At 41.1% G+C, this 15,931-nt stretch overlaps 1 protein-coding gene across 1 annotated transcript in view; it reads left to right on the forward strand.

Moving 5' to 3' along the window:
- Positions 1–14,205, forward strand: part of IPO8 (importin 8) — a 46,361-nt gene extending 32,156 nt beyond the window's left edge. Inside the window, exons 20-25 of the mRNA XM_026695100.2 lie at positions 1,883–1,978; positions 3,744–3,964; positions 5,606–5,811; positions 6,650–6,874; positions 8,689–8,805; positions 10,749–14,205. Coding sequence (XP_026550885.1) covers positions 1,883–1,978; positions 3,744–3,964; positions 5,606–5,811; positions 6,650–6,874; positions 8,689–8,805; positions 10,749–10,843 — 960 coding nt within the window. The 3' untranslated portion in view covers positions 10,844–14,205. The remainder of the gene's footprint in view (positions 1–1,882; positions 1,979–3,743; positions 3,965–5,605; positions 5,812–6,649; positions 6,875–8,688; positions 8,806–10,748) is intronic.
- The last annotated feature ends 1,726 nt before the right edge of the window (positions 14,206–15,931 follow it).

The raw sequence follows: 15,931 nt of genomic DNA on the forward strand, positions 1-15,931 counted from the left end.
AGAACAGACAGAAACAAATAAAAGACTGTCTCCAGTTAAATTTTTATTTTTTATAACCAAGAGCTCATGCCTGCCCTTGTTTTCTGCTGATGGTATGCATGCAGTGGTGAGATTCAAAAAATTTTTATTACCGGTTCTGTGGGTGTGTCTTGGTGGGCGTGGTGTGCTTGTGGGTGTGTCTTGGTGGGCGTGGCAGGAGAAGGATACTGTAAAATTTCCATTCCCACCCCACTCCAGGGGAAGGTTACCACTGGTTCTCTGAACTACTCAAAATTTCCGCTACCGGTTCTCCAGAACTGGTCAGAACCTGCTGAATACCACCTCTGTATGCATGCACTGTTCATGTAATGATTTAGAAGTGGATACTTTTTTAAGGCGCCACGTGACATATCGAGACTTTTTTCCCCTTCACTAAACTGGGTGGGAGCGGGGCAAGCACATGACACATCTGGCCTATGGGCAATGAGTTTGACACTCCTGCTTTAAGGGAATCTTCCATTTGAAGGAATCCTTTCCAGCTCTTCATTTTCTTTCATTTTGCCATTCATATCGTACATTTGCCATTCATATCGTACAGTGCATTCATACCGTACATTCGCAAGAATACTTTTGTCATTTTTGTTTTCACAACCCTATGTTTTTTTTCTACTTCTGACTAATATAAGTTCTCCTCTTGATAGCCCACTCTTGCTTCCTGCTGAGGAAAATATGGGTTATCTTCCTTCCGCAAAAGGCTATGCCTTGATTTGTTACATTTGAATCACGAGAGGCTCTGCCCTGTATTTGTTCTGCTTGTAGCTCATGGAGGTCTATGCAGTGTAGATTGCTCTGTATGAAGATTGATGATTTTGACTCACGGGTTTTGGATTAAAGGGACTTTTGCTCTATTAAGCTTCTATAAATCTGAGAAACCGGACCTGAGAACAGAATGAAAAATGTGGCTTCACTTGCTTCACTTCATTCATTGATTCCTGTGGAACCTTTTCTTTTTCAACAGTTCTTATAAAGAGATCTGATCTGATTTGGAAAATGCTGGTCCTAGTTGAAAAAAAATATACCAGTTACTTATCATTTACAATAGAATCAATTTTGATTAGTTATTAGTCATTTTATTATTGACTGTGGACATTTTTTTTAACGGCTAATGGAGGTCTTTGTTAACTATTTTGTAAACTGCTGTGTATCTATGTGGATTTGGAAGTGTTCAAAATGAATAAGTAAAAGTAGTATAAATAAATAAAATGTTGGAATATAATCAGCACACCCCTTATGGAAATATCTTAAAATCACCAATTTTCAGTGTTCTAATCCTGATTAGATATTAAGGCCAAACAAGTGTCTGGTCCCTTGGAGATTTGTCACATTCAAATAATCTATGAAGGCAACATTTCTCTTCATTTAATACACTAGAAGTAGAATTAGCTTGGGTAACGTTGTTCCTTGTAAATATAAATATTTACATTATTAAGGCCAAATACTTGGACAGGACAACTGTGTCTTATTTTAGAATAACCTAAGCATTCCTTAAAATTGAACTTTACTCATGGTGACTTCATGTTTTCTTGAAACAATATGGAAAGAGGGTGTTTTTAATTGCCTGATCAGAAATAACCTTGCTTAGTTTTCAAAACCAGACACATAATTGGCACTTCTGTATTTGAGTGCTATTTTTTCTTCTATCTAGTGATTTCAGGTGTCAGGAAACTCATCCAAATGTTTCTTTGATTATTCAGAAAAAGCGTTGTCAAATATTACACAAATTCAATTAAACAACTTTTTTAAACGTGTTGCAGCATATTTTTTTAAATCACCAAGAAAAAAATGTCTGTATTTTTTTTTCAACAAATCTGAAGGGTTAAAATGATCTTCAATTATTTGACAGGTCCTAACTGGTGATGCAGGGGAAGATGCTGAGTGCCACGCAGCCAAGCTCTTAGAGATTATTATACTGCAGTGCAAAGGAAGAGGTATCGATCAGGTAATTATTGACTGGATTTTTTTCTCTTTGTGTGGATTGTAAACATCAGCCGGAATTTTGGAGACCTGTATGTCTAAGAAAAAGAATTTAGGAGGGGTGAACTTGCGCTTTGTAGACAGACATTTTTTTTTCTTCCTATGTAGGTGAATGGGATCGTCATATATAAAGAATCCAGTTTGGTTTGAAAAGGGTTCCTTATTCCTCCCTTCTCACTTGTTTGAGCCATCAGGGAAATAGGGTTGGTTTAAAAAAAATTTCTAGCGTGCCTTTCCTCAGTCGTAGTTCAATAACAATAGAAAATTTAAACATCACTGCAGCACAAGGATCTGCAGACCATGGAAAAGATTACTGAAGAGTTCCACAGATGCATGAAAGGCAGTTTTCAGCTGAGTTAAAATAATGTCCCATTTGATCTCTAAGCATCTAAGGCCCCAGGACTTCCCAGTTGGAAGGCCTTCACTTCTTGACAATGTTTATTAACAAGAGGGCAAAACACCGGGGAACTGTTTCATGACACCCTTGAAAGTTAAGCTAAGCCATGTGGATTCCTTGAAAACTCCCTCAACATGGCTTCGCTTTGGCTCTACAGAGGGCGGGAATTTGAAAACCATCCTTGTACCAAAGATGGTAGTGACTTCTCCTTGAGGGTCTCTATAAACAATAGGAAGAGTATCACTTATTCTCTTAAACCATTCCTGAAAGAATAGAGAGGAATATATTAAACCAGGGGTCTTCAAACTTGACAGCTTTCAGACTTGTGGACTTCAACTCCCAGAATTCCTCCTCCAGTCATGTTAGCTCAGGAATTGTGGGAGTTGAAGTCCACAAGTCTTAATCTTACCAAGTTTGAAGACCCTTATATTAATCTGGTCTAGCTAATCAGCAAGGTTGAGGAGAGGTTGAAAGTGTGAAGGAGACTCTGGTGGGGACAAACAAGGGAAAGAACTAGTCACCTAGTTAGGGGAAGAATTGAGGATGTCAGAAGTTGGAGGCTTCCTACCCACACCAAGAGCATCCATCAGATGGTGCTCAAGCTTTGAAAATGAAACCCAAATGCTACTATGAGAGGTTCATGAGTAAGGTAGAGATAGTTCAGAACAAAACCTAGCGCTCGCAGATGTTTTAGGATATAGTGGCTACTATCCTGAATCTACATTATATATAACCAGGATTATATTGTCCGGTATATCTGGACAAAGGAGATTGCTAAACCAGGAGCGCCTGCAAAAAAAAAAAAAAAAAGGCCTTGGTCTATACCACATGAATATTAATTGTATTTTTTTAAAAAAAGGTGTTAATCAAGGTTACATAACCAGAAGAGTTTGGTTTATGCTACCTAGTGCCCCCTCTTTTTCCCTTTTAAAAGAATTTCCTAACCATGGGGTGGAGCAAAAAGAAGAGTGATACTTCACTTCCTGACCTCTGACAATAACAGTTCCTGTTGCTTCTGGTATTTCCTGCAATAAATCCCAAAAGCGATTATCACAGTGCCTTTAAAAGGAGAGAGAGAGAGAAAGAGAAAGGAAGGGAAAAAATAGCTGCATATTTTTTAGCAAAGCGAACTCTATAGCCAGTATCCCATCCAGTATTACAAAACAGAATATATCCCTCAAGGTCATTTTAAGGAAGTGTGTACATTTGAAACAGAATTGTAACTGATTTCAACAAGGGGAGGGCTGAATCCTTTTTTAAACAGGCTCGATAGCTGAAATAACCCAATTCATTTTTCTTTGTACTTCTCCCCATATGTCTGTTCTCTCCTTAGTGCATTCCTCTGTTTGTAGAAGCTGTGCTTGAGCGCTTAACGCGAGGGGTTAAAACCAGCGAGCTCCGCACCATGTGTCTCCAGGTGGCCATCGCTGCCCTCTACTACAACCCTGAGCTCCTTTTGCACACTTTAGAGAATATTCGGTTTCCTCATAACCCAGAGCCTATCACCGCGCAATTTATAAACCAGTGGATGAATGATACAGACTGTTTCCTTGGGTAGGTGTGTGATGATGCTCTCTCTTTCAACACCTTCGAGTTTTGGGGAGACTGTACTTTGGGAGGAAATGCCGGGATTCTCTTGTTTTCCTACCTGCCCTAAGGTGGACCAGCATGAAAAAATAGAATTGATATGCTTCTCTTCGAAGTAAGATTTTCTCACAAGCCCTACTTCGTATGAATAGTGATGATTTTACTTTTCCCTCTCCACAAGTGGCATTCAGTGCACGGAGCTACAGCTTGAAGTCTTCATTTTGCTTGAATTTTGCTGTGATGTCAAATTCAGAGGGAAAGCACATACATTAACATAATCTACCAAATTAAATCAAGATATTTAAAACCATCATGCATTTAAAAGGGGAGACTTTTACAGTTGATTTAATACGCCTATTTTATAGGGAATTGGATGAGTTTCATTAGCTGGGCAACTTATCATTGGCACATGTTATTGATTGTATGTGGCACTAACTATATGTTTTGTCACATATATGGTCCAGATTGATTTCCTGAGCAGCTTATAATTAAAATATATGCAGAGATGCAAATAAAATTAGGGATATTTTGCTGTACATATAAAGATGGGCTTTTGTGGCTCACAATGTGATCTAGATTCAAGGGTGTCCAGCCCTGGCAATTTTAAGACTTGTGGACTTCAACTCCCCCAAGCTGGCTGGGGAATTCTAGAAATTGAACTCCACAAGTCTTAAAGTTGCCAAGTTGGACACCCACATTCTAGAGTAGTGTTGGCAAACCTTTTTGGCACATATTTTTTTAAAAATATATTTTTAGCTTATGTATGTATCCAAATATATGTAAACAGATAGTCCTCACGTCATGGTGGTAATTGGAACTGGAATTTCTTGTCATTAAACGATAGTCATTAACTGAGATCACACATCATAGCAATGCTTAGCAATGGAAATTTCACTTCCAGTTGCTGTTATTAAGGCCATTAAAATGACATCATGTAGTTGCCATGTCAGTTTCCCCACCACTTATCTGCAGACTGCAAAGAAGGTCTTGATTGTTGATCACAAGAACACAGCGACACAACCAACATAAGTACGAGGGCTGTTTGTGATTACCATTTGTTGAGTGCCATTTGAACCATCACCGAGCAAGTGGTCATTAAATGAAGATCTGAATATGTGTCCAAATAATAGATATAAATATAACCCATCTCTATATCTCTATGTACAAATATATAGTGTGCGCATATACTATATTGCACACACATACTTCATTTAAGCAACACCAAGAAAAATATAATAAATAAATAAAAAAGATAACAAATAACAAGATAATAAATATTTACAATCATTTAAAAAACAACAACAGCAAAACAAAGCCTAATTGTGTGTGGTAGGTCTCTTTGGAAAAGAGTATTGTGGTATTGTCATTAACAGAGTTGTGACCAGGCCTCATTGTTCTCAATTTAAGCCTAGAATAGAATTTTGCAAGTGGATTTTTTTAATGATAAGGACATCCATTCAGGATTTTCCCTAAAAGCCTCTGTAACTACCTTCTCATCTGAGTATCCATCATATGTTTCTGACCTTATGTTTCACAATCCTTGCCTAACTTGCTGAAAGCTATTCTGTTGGGAAGATTAATTCTCACCAGTGAATTGTGTGCGTTCAGGCTTCATGACAGGAAGATGTGCATCATTGGACTGAGCATCCTCATGGGACTGCCATCTCGACCCCCTGCTGTAGACGCTGTGTCTGCCCAGATTGTCCCATCAGTTCTCCTCCTGTTCCTGGGACTAAAACAAATGTGCGCCACACCACAACATACAGAACACGAAGAGCACAGGAAAGCTGAAAAGAATGATGCAGAAGATAATGGTATGAGAAAACATCGGTTTCCTGGCTTTTGTGATCAGCGTTTATTAATAGCACGCTACTTGTAATTTAATTCACTTGTGCTGAGCAATAGCAATAGCACTTAGACTTATATGCCACTTCCTAATGCTTTACAGCACTCTCTAAGCAGTTTACAATATCAGCATGTTAATCTGGATCGTCCTTTTACCAACCCCGGAAGGATGGAAGGCTGAGTCAACTTTGAGTCAGTCAGGATTGAGGGATTCGACCCCTTGACAGTGAGCAGAGTTAGCCTGCAATTCCAACCGCTTTACCATGATGGCTCAAGGTTGACTTGAAGCTTAGAGGGAAGATATTTGCAGTTTTGAATATTCCCAAGCGCTTTCCCCTACAGGGAAACTTTACATCAAACTAGCCAAGACATTATTCTCTTAACTGCAAGCTTTTTTTTTCCCCTTTTTGGTAGAACTTTATTCTTTCAACATCAATCCATTACACTCCCTCAGCTGTGAGACAAAAATATTCTCCTTATTTTTAAGGACAAGTGTGTTATTATCCCCAACTGCACACCTGATACACTCTTCAATCTAGTTTTCTCTAGAAAAGGTTATTTCAAAAGAGTGTGGTGATCATTTCAGAGCTGTATTAATCAGAAGTGTCTTTAATCAGAAACTAGCCTTCTTCAGTTTTTAAAAAAACACAATTTGTTTTCATGATTAATTGTCACCAAGATTGTAATTTAAAGAATGTTTATTCATAGGGTACTCCTGGAGGAGTCATTAATTTTGGTTAAAAAATACACATCTTTGTCTTTCTTGTCTTCTTTGTTCTTGATTTAAAAAAAAAAATGTACTTGCAGAAGAGATTCCAAGTGATGAAGAGGAAGAGAATGAAGCAAATCAGGAGATGCAGCAGAACCATGCTGGGGGTGGTGGCGATACAGGGGATGACGATGATGAAGATGATGATGATGAAGACTGGGATGATGAAGCATTAGAAGAAACTGCTTTAGAAGGCTTCAGCACTCCTATCGATCTAGAAGATGGTGTGGATGAATACCAGTTCTTCACACAAGCATTTTTAGGTATAGACGTCTATTAAAGTACTTCCGATTACTGTTATCTTTAGGTTTCCTTTAAAAAGAAAATCTAGCTCTAAGTAAGCCCTAGCTTAATTTTTTTTCCATGCGCCCAATATAAGCCCTACCCCCAAAATAAACCCTAGTTAACCTGCCCACTTCAGAATGCACAGGCAAAAATTAAGCTTGGGGTGTGTGTGGAGATGCCATATTTACCAAGCGTCACACACCCCGACATCTGCCTCACCTGGCATCCACTTCTTCTGCGGCCGCTTGCTGCCACTCACATGCATCGTCCCTGGCCTTTGTTTTGCCATCAGAGGCCTTCTGCAGCTGAGAAATTGGTTCCGATTGACACAGGTGGCACCTCCCCGGCCTCATTTTGCCATCAGAGGCCTTCTGGAAAGGCCTGTGCAGCCAATAAGATAGCACCGGATCGAGTGGGCTGGCAGCGGGTTTCTGCTGGGCAGAGCTGTCGGTGCTGCTGCAGTGGCGAGGTGAGTCAGTAATTAGACATTCCCCGAAAATAAGACCTGGTGCCTTTTTTGGTGGCAAAAAATATATAAGACTGGGTCTTATTTTTGGAGAAACACAGGTAATCAGTATTCAATACAAAATTCAGTCCATTAAATGCCAATCATCAGCCAGATGTACATAAGTCTGTTATAAGTCAGGGTAATCATAATTAGAAATTCAAGTTCAAATCTTGCTATGAATCTCAGAGTCTGGCTTAGGGTAAGCCCTTACTTCTCAGCTAACTTGCTACTTTTATTTGTCCTTCGTAATTTATATTTTATTTTATATATTACATTGATACACTTCTCATCTCACTGTCCAAAGCTATAATTCAGTGCTCTGAGAACTTAAGAGTGACAGCAAGATATAATACTATTTATAAAGGAGTTCATGTTGCTGGAAATAAAGCAGTTGGAAGAACTGAATGGTTAATGGAGATCAATCACTAAAAATATTAAAACCGTCTATCTCACACACAGCCAAAATCTCCATTCAGCATACTCATTTTTAAAGTAGGTCTCTGTGCTTGAGAAAATGGTGATTTAATTACCGTATATGCTGGCGTATAAGACGACCCGGCGTATAAGACGACCCCCCAACATTTCCACTCAAAATATAGTTTGTTATATACTCGCCCCTCTTCCGCACGCCTTCCACTTTTTTTTTTTTTTTTTTTGAGGCACTTTTGTGCACCGTGGAATGAATCCCGTGAAGCCGAAAGGAGCAGCCAGCCTTCTCCCAGCTCCCAGGAGCGGCTGCACGCCGGGCTCCGCTGAGGTATCCGGCTGGGGCTGTCAGGAGTTGTTACCGCTGGTGCGGCTCGCAGCGCTCCAGTCCGCGTTGCCTCGGGAAGGGAAAGGCAAAAAGGAAGAGCCGCGTGGCGCTTTGCAATGGCAGCAGCGGCTCCTGGTTTTGCCTTTCCCTTCCCGAGGCAACGCTGGACTGGAGCCGCTGAGCCGCGCCAGCGGTAACAACTCCTGACAGCCCCAGCCGGATACCTCAGCGGAGCCCGGGCGGTGCGAGCCTCGTTTCCTTGGGAGCTGGGAGAAGGCTGGCTGCTCCTTTCGGCTTCACGGGATTCGTTTCCACGGTGCGCAAAAGTGCCTCAGCCGCGGGCAGCCTCAGTGCTTCCCAATTACTATTTGCCGGCGTATAAGACGACCCGGCATATAAGACGACCCCCCCAATTGGAGGCATGTTTTTCAGGGCAAAAAAGTCATCTTATACGCCGGCAAATACGGTATGTAGACTTGGAATCTGGCAAGTTGCACATCTCTCGAAAGTAATATATTCTGTGTTTTCAGCTGTACAAAGCCGAGATGCTGGCTGGTATCATTTGTTGACTGCACCGCTCAGCGCTGATCAGAAGATTCAGTTGCAGGAAATCTGTGCATTAGCTGAACTCCGGAGAAACTCAGCAGGTCTGTTGCAAGAATGTTTGCAGAAAGCTTACAGTCTAAAGCAGGGCTCTCCAAACGTGGCAACTTTAAGACTTGTGGACTTCAATTCCCAGAATTCTCCAGCTATGCTGGCTGGAGAATTCTGGGAGTTGAAGTCCACAAATCTGAAAGTTGCCACGTTTGGGGACCTCTGATCTAAAGTCTACCAACAGGAACTCTCAGTTATTGCAGCCCTATAAAATACTCTAAACTGTACCAAGTTAGTTTGGTTTGGGTTTGTCCATTATGAGAAGTTTTTTTTTTATGTATAGGACATTGTTTCCTATGGAAGTTTTGGGAGTTGCGGGATGGCACGTCACATACTTTTTTACTCCTTTTACGAGAACGAGAGCAGCTGCTTTGGGAAGCAAAATAATGAATCCACAGTGAGTCAGAATCAGAATCAAAATAGAGTTGGAAGGGACCTTGGAGGTCTTCTAGTCCACCCCCCTGCTCAAGCAGGAGATCCTATACCATTTCAGGCAAGTGACCGTCTAGTCTCTTCTTTAAAAACCTCCAGTGATGAAGCACCCACAACTTCTGAAGGCTTGTTCCACTGGTTAATTGTCCTCACTGTTAGGAAGCTTCACATTGTGAAAGTGGGTGTCAGGGAGAGGTTAGTGTAAGGTGCTTATAAGTGTAGTTGGGCATTAATTTCCTTTAGACACAGCTGACCTGTCTAGCAGCCAAGAAGTAAACTGTTTCTGATGAGACAGGCCATTCATGATTTATTTCAGGGGTGTCAAACTTGATTTCATTGAGGGCCGCCTCAAGGTTGTGTTTGACCTCAGGGGGCCAGGGTGGGCATGGCCAGCTCGACATCACTTGTGTCAGGGGCGCCTGTGGTGACCCGAGTGCTCTGCCAGTGAAAACGGGCTCCCAAGCTCTGTTTCTGGCTGCAATTATGTCCTGCAACCCTCTGCCAGCAAAAATGGATCTTCAACCCACGAGCCAGATCTAAGCCGGATCTAAGCAGAACTAGGCCGGAGGCCAGATCTGATCTCTGGTCTCTGGGCCTTGAGTTTGATACCCCTGCTATACATAATATAGCAATCTGCACGCAATAGTGGTTTAGGGAGACACTGCAAACGTGTTCTTCCTCAACCTCCCACCCTAACCCTTCACTACCTATCTCTATCACCATTTCCAAAAGAAGCGACAAAGAAGCTTTAGAAGGATGCAGGGAATCTAAATACGCAGCATGTTTAAACATTCCTTGTATTCAGTTGTTAAAAAATGTGTGGGGGTGTGTGTTGCCTCATAGCTACTTCTCAGTGTGATTAGATATTCATTCTCAGGGCTACACTTCCATGATACAGCATGTGCTCTATAGACAGAAGTTTCCAAGTTCATGTCTTGGCATCCCAAGTTCAAAGGATTAGCTCATTGGTCAACCATGGTTGGAAAAAAAAGTAAGGCGGGATGGAAAAATTGGTCTGACTTGGAACTTTACGTGTTGCTTTATTGCAGTTTGACATGCATGCTTTCACTTAAATGCACCTCCCAGTGCCCAGTTAGTATGTGGAACTAGTGCAATTTTCCTGGGATTGTCCCAATGAGTTCATGCTCCTTTCAATTCCTAGAATTTCCAACAACGGGAGTTGCTGTTGGATAGAAATGCTGGATGCTCTGCCCCTTTAAAGAATGCCCAGATTGGGGAAGGTTGAAATAGCATTTAGTTCTACCTGCATGATTTTTTTTTCCAAAACTTTTCTGCAAGTTAAAGATGTTGCATCATTGATCTAGAGGTGCCTGTAACGGGGAATTCAAACGTCTGCATGTTTCTTCTTCTTAAAAGCGTTTATGACTTTTCCTGCATATCATTCACGTATCTGTATAAAAAGAAATTAGAAGTATCATTGGTAGCGCATGAAGATATACTTGCAGCCTGTCTCTAAATATCCGTTTGTTTCTTTTCAATTTAGAATCGAAGAGGATAGAACAACAAACGGGCTTCCCATTTGATAACAAAGGACTGGTCTCTGGATATAACTTTGGTACTGCTCCAGGAAGCAACTGAAGGGAAAAGGGCTTAAAGAACTGTGCAAAAACATTTCATTATTAAAAAAAAAATGGTGACTTATGAACAGGGAAGGTAATCAAGAGGTCTGCAAGTTTCCCCTTGGGAAAAGGCAGTATTTGACCCTCTTCCCCCTCTCATTAAGACATTCTTCCTAACCAGCTGCTGTAATGTATAAATTCTTGTGGGTATTTTTATAAGTTGTTGGACTGAAAAGAAAGCATCTGTCCCCTCTTCTTTCTCCTTAGGAAAGGGGGAGCCAGCTATTTGAAACCGAATGGAATTGCACTTCTCAGGTTTTTGCCGTGTGAAATTGGAGGGGTTCTATGGATAACAGTGCCTTCTGTTGTATATACGGATTGCCCAACAAAAGAATTTTGGAACGCCATGCTTGTTTTTGTTTTGTTTTGTTTAAAAGAAAAGAAAGGGCATATGAAAGGTCATCATTCACATCTTGCTTTCCATACTTCGTCTAAAGAAATCATGGCTGTATTGTGCCCGTCACACATTTTACAGTTAACTATAGAAACCGTTGTTAACATCCCTGCATATGTGTTGGCTTCTACATCATGCCTCATTGAGTTCTCAAAAATATGTTTGCGTTCGCTGCTGTTACCAGGTGGTGAATTGTTTTTAAATTCTTCTTTAGAGTGTTCAGGCTTCGTGCAGTTTTTTGTTTTCAAACTTGTTTACCATGGAATCCGTCTGCATGTTGTGAGCCTTTTGAGGTGCTCGCTTTGCTTACCATGGTCTGGCCTTATGAAGATTCGCACCCTACATCTCCAAGAATATAGTGGCCTTAATCTGGCATCCCCTGTTGGGATTAGGTTTAAGATAGGGTAGGAGTCTTGATCCTAAGACATCTGGAAAATCCTACTTTGTAAAGCAAGATGAGTAACTGTGAGCAGGATTTTTTTTTTTCTTTTGCCACTGCTGACCCTCTGGAAAAAAAAATACAAGTGTTCTCCAAAACACTTTTGAAAAAGCACTGCTTTAACAGAATTTAATCTTCAGCTCTAGGTCTTTTGAATGTGGATCCCAAGCTTTCCCCGGTGCTGTTGTGGATTTTGTGTTGTTATCAGTAATGAGCTTGTGGACTATGTAAATAGTTAATCAACTTTGTACTGTACTGTTGTTGCTTTGAACTGTTTCAATTACATGATTATCATTCTTTTAGCCATATTATGCCGTGATTTTAAACTTTCAGTCGTTGCATCTATAGGTCTTTGCCTTTTAGCCACAGCACTTGAGTTTGGTTTTGTTTCCCTCCTTTCCAATTGCAACCACAGGGGAGCAAAGGAGAGGGAGGAGTCCGATAATGCATAGAGTGTTACTTTGTGCAGGCCCCCTTTTCTACATGGATCATGACATTGCATACATGCTTCCCCAAAAGGCACAGCTTGGGTCATAACTCTATAGTGCCTGCAGGTGTCTTCCATTCCTTCCTTCCTTCCTTCCTTCCTTCCTTCCTTCCTTCCTTCCTCCCTCCCTCCCTCCCTCCCTCCCTCCCTCCCGTTTGCCCAGGTTTGTATAGGGGAGCATAAGATCACATTCAGTGGCTTACCTTCCTGTTAGTATGTTGTTGAGGACAATGGACTGTATCTTTGCATTCCAGCTGTCTTATCTCTAAACAAGACACTGATTATGGTCTTTGAGCTTCTGTTCCCCACAAACCCATTACAAACACATCTATTTTCCATCATGCACTAGCAAACTTTCTACATTTCTCCAAAACCAAGTTTTTTAGGAGCCTAAACTGATCAAGTTCAGGAGCCTCAATTGATCAAGAGAAACCCTGAGGAAAACATCTTTTTCTGAGCTCTTTCTACTTAAATATCCCATGGGAGACATTAGATATCCCAGGCTTCAGCATCAGGACCACTTTCTCAAACCTGGCACCATCCTCATTTATAAAGCTACAGACCCTTGGCTGGGGATGATGAGACTTGTAGTGCCCTATATCTAGAAAGTGCCCATTTCAGGGAGGACTATGTAAAGATAACATACCGAGCTTTGAAACTTTTAAGGAGAAATACAAAGTATGCTAGTTTGGGAAACAAGCAACCTAATTTTGAGGTAAGAGTTTGCTCATCAGACCATAGTTTACTAAATTTGGAATAAAAGCCTTTCCTGCTTAGCTTGGCTTTTCGTAAACGAGGGAATCAAACTCCCTTCTAAAAATGCTAGCTTTAAAAAGACTTTAAATCCCCTTTTTTAAAACGACTTCACACAGGACCAAAAGCAAACCTGTATTTAAGGCAGTGAATTTAATTGCCAAAAGACTAATGTTTGCAAGAACCCAACAGTCACATTTAAATGTGGTGCTTTGGGGAATACATTTAAAACATATGCGATACAATTCTGAACATTCTAATTCTGAATTAGATTGTAAATATTTTGTTCTCCCCTCCCCCCAATACAGTAGGATAAACATTCGCCTCCATTTACATTTATTTTGGTTCTTTACTAATTCTGTGTTTTATATCCCAAAGAAATTTTCTGTAAATGTTTTTAGCCTGTTGAAATGGGCTAAAATCTGGTTCTCTCATCTGTCTTGAATTTATCGTTGCACAGTTGATAGACCAGAAGCATTTGCTGGAAAATATTTAAGAAAGCAAGAGGAAAAAAAGAAAAGAGAATGTGTTGCTCTAACTCTTGGGATTTTTGTGAAAATATGTTTGCAAAAGAAAGTATATTTTTATTTGTTTGTATCTATATGTGAAGGAAATCCATTTTTAAAATACTAAGTAGCATTTAGACTTCTGCTTCCTAGGGATGACAGCTTGGCTTTTTCAAAAATCCTTTTAGTTTTTGCTTGTAAGATTCTAATCGTCTTCCAGGATTTTGCCCAAATTTTATCCTAATGCATCCAACAATCAGAAAAAAAATATATCACTGGGAGATTCAGGGAGGATTGATGCTTCTGTGGCATCCAAATCACTACATAACTTTGCGGCTTTCTTGCCCCTTTGGACTTTGTCAGATTGAGGAGACAGAGACATGAAATGCTTTTACCTCCAAGCTTCCTTTTATGTCCTGGGTTTGTGTGTGTGTGTGTGTGTATCTGCCGAGATGATTTAGGATTCTGACATTTAAACATGCAATATGGAAATGATGTGTAAGAAGATCCAACTGCATGGATTTGTCAGCTGTTGCATGCAGATACCTATGCTTCATTGATGCCTAGGGGAACATCAGGAACACATCAGCTGATGACATGTTTACCACCTATTTCCTTCCTTCCCTCCGATGAATATATCTTTCATTGTTTTGCCTATGTTACGTTGGGTTATGACAAATGTAACTTGAGAGAGCGCTTCCTTAATTAAAAAGCTTAATGTGTAAAGCAATTGTTGGGAATGGAGAGATTGAGTGATTGATTCACACGTGTCTGTTTATTGTTGACGGTTCATTCATGTTATGAATCAGCTATCTCAGATGCAGCATTACGGCTATAAATCATATCGCTCCACACACACACACTGCTTTATTTCTTTTGGTCAACCACACTTTGTCTAGTTTTCCAAAATGAAGATAAGCATCCGTCAATCTAACTTCATGGATAGGTTATCATAATTGATACGGTATCTGCTTTTTCAATTAAGTCCCACCCATTAATCCTCAAAAACAGTTTTCGATAGCTGAAACCCTATTTATTGCCACAAAATAAATAAACCATTACACCGCGTCTTCAGGGGTGGGCTTCCAAACTTTTAGCAAAGGGTTCTTTGCCTGGTTGCTGGGTGGGCGTGGCCACGGTGGGCGTGGTCCAGTCGGCCTCCCGCATTTTTGCCCTCCCTGGACTCTGGAGGTTCTCTGGAAGCCAGAAATAAGCCCATTTCCAGCCTTCTTGAACTTCCAAGAGGCCTGTTTTTCGCCCGTCTGAGCCTCCGTGTGCGCCCTGCACTTACCTACATCCAAAATGGGAGGGGTGGGGACTCCTGGGAGGGAGGGGGGGGGGGGGGGCAGCCAGGAGTGGGATTTGGGGGGCTCTCTGAACTGCCCAGAATCTTAGCTAGGGGCTCTCCTGAACCCCTGCAAAACCCCAGCAGCCCACCCCTGGATTTATCTCGCCTTTAATTCAGGAGATCAGAGTGCATCCATAGCACTTCCCCCTTGTATTCTTCCACCCCACAGGAATCCTTTCTTGAAGTGGGTTGGGCTTAGAGCATCTGGTCCAAAATGGGAAATCTGGGTCTCCCCATTCCTAGTTTAAGGCTTCGACCAGCCCAGTAGACTGGTGGTGGAAGGTCCGCTGTTGCATCTTCTGCAAAGGATAGGGAATCTCACTAGGCACATAAATCATCTTTCCCATTTTTAAATATTTCTAGATGCTTGATTCTTCATTAAACAAATACACAAAAATAGCGGGTGGGGTCCTGTGCTGATGGGTTTTAAATGAATACAAGAGAAGGATATTTCTCACCCTTCTCAGATCAGTGGAAATTATCGAGTGACAGTCATCCCGGGATGCAACCCCACCCTAATGAATGGTAGCTCACAGTCTCCGCTATCCTAGAAGGAGATTCAGAAAATTTGGAGGCCGTTCAGAATCAGGTTCTTTTTCCAATAAAGGCCAAAACCAGTTGTTCCAAAGTAGAAGATGGGATTGAGACCTTTCCCAAAGCTGGACATTCTAGCTCTTGCATGATGAATGGTTGAAAGAGCTAGATAGGTCTAAGCCCATCAAAGAGAAAGATTGGGGATATGACACTTGTCTCCCACTACTTGAGGGGCTGTCACAGAGAAGTGGGAAGAGAAGCACCAAAGAGCAGGACAAGAAGTAATGGATGGAAGCTTGTTAAAGAGAGAGCCAACCTAGAAGTAACGGAAAAAAATTCTGACGGAACAATTAATGGAAGAGCTTGACTTCCAGAGTTGTGGGTGCTCCATCACTGGAAGTTTTCAAAAATAGACTGACCATTTGACTGCGATGGTATAAAGTTTCCTGCCTTGAGCAGAGGGTTGGACTAGAAGATCTCCAAGGTCCCTTCCAGCTCTATGATTCTATGTTAAAGCACCAGAGTAGCTCTGCTAAAAATGGGAAGTGTCTCAGTTGCTCACCAATGCAATTCAAGCTGTCAGAGC

Source organism: Notechis scutatus, chromosome 6 (genome assembly GCF_049901735.1).
Source record: "Notechis scutatus isolate UNSWTSFEM ecotype Mainland chromosome 6, rNotScu1.2, whole genome shotgun sequence".
NCBI lineage: Eukaryota > Metazoa > Chordata > Lepidosauria > Squamata > Elapidae > Notechis > Notechis scutatus.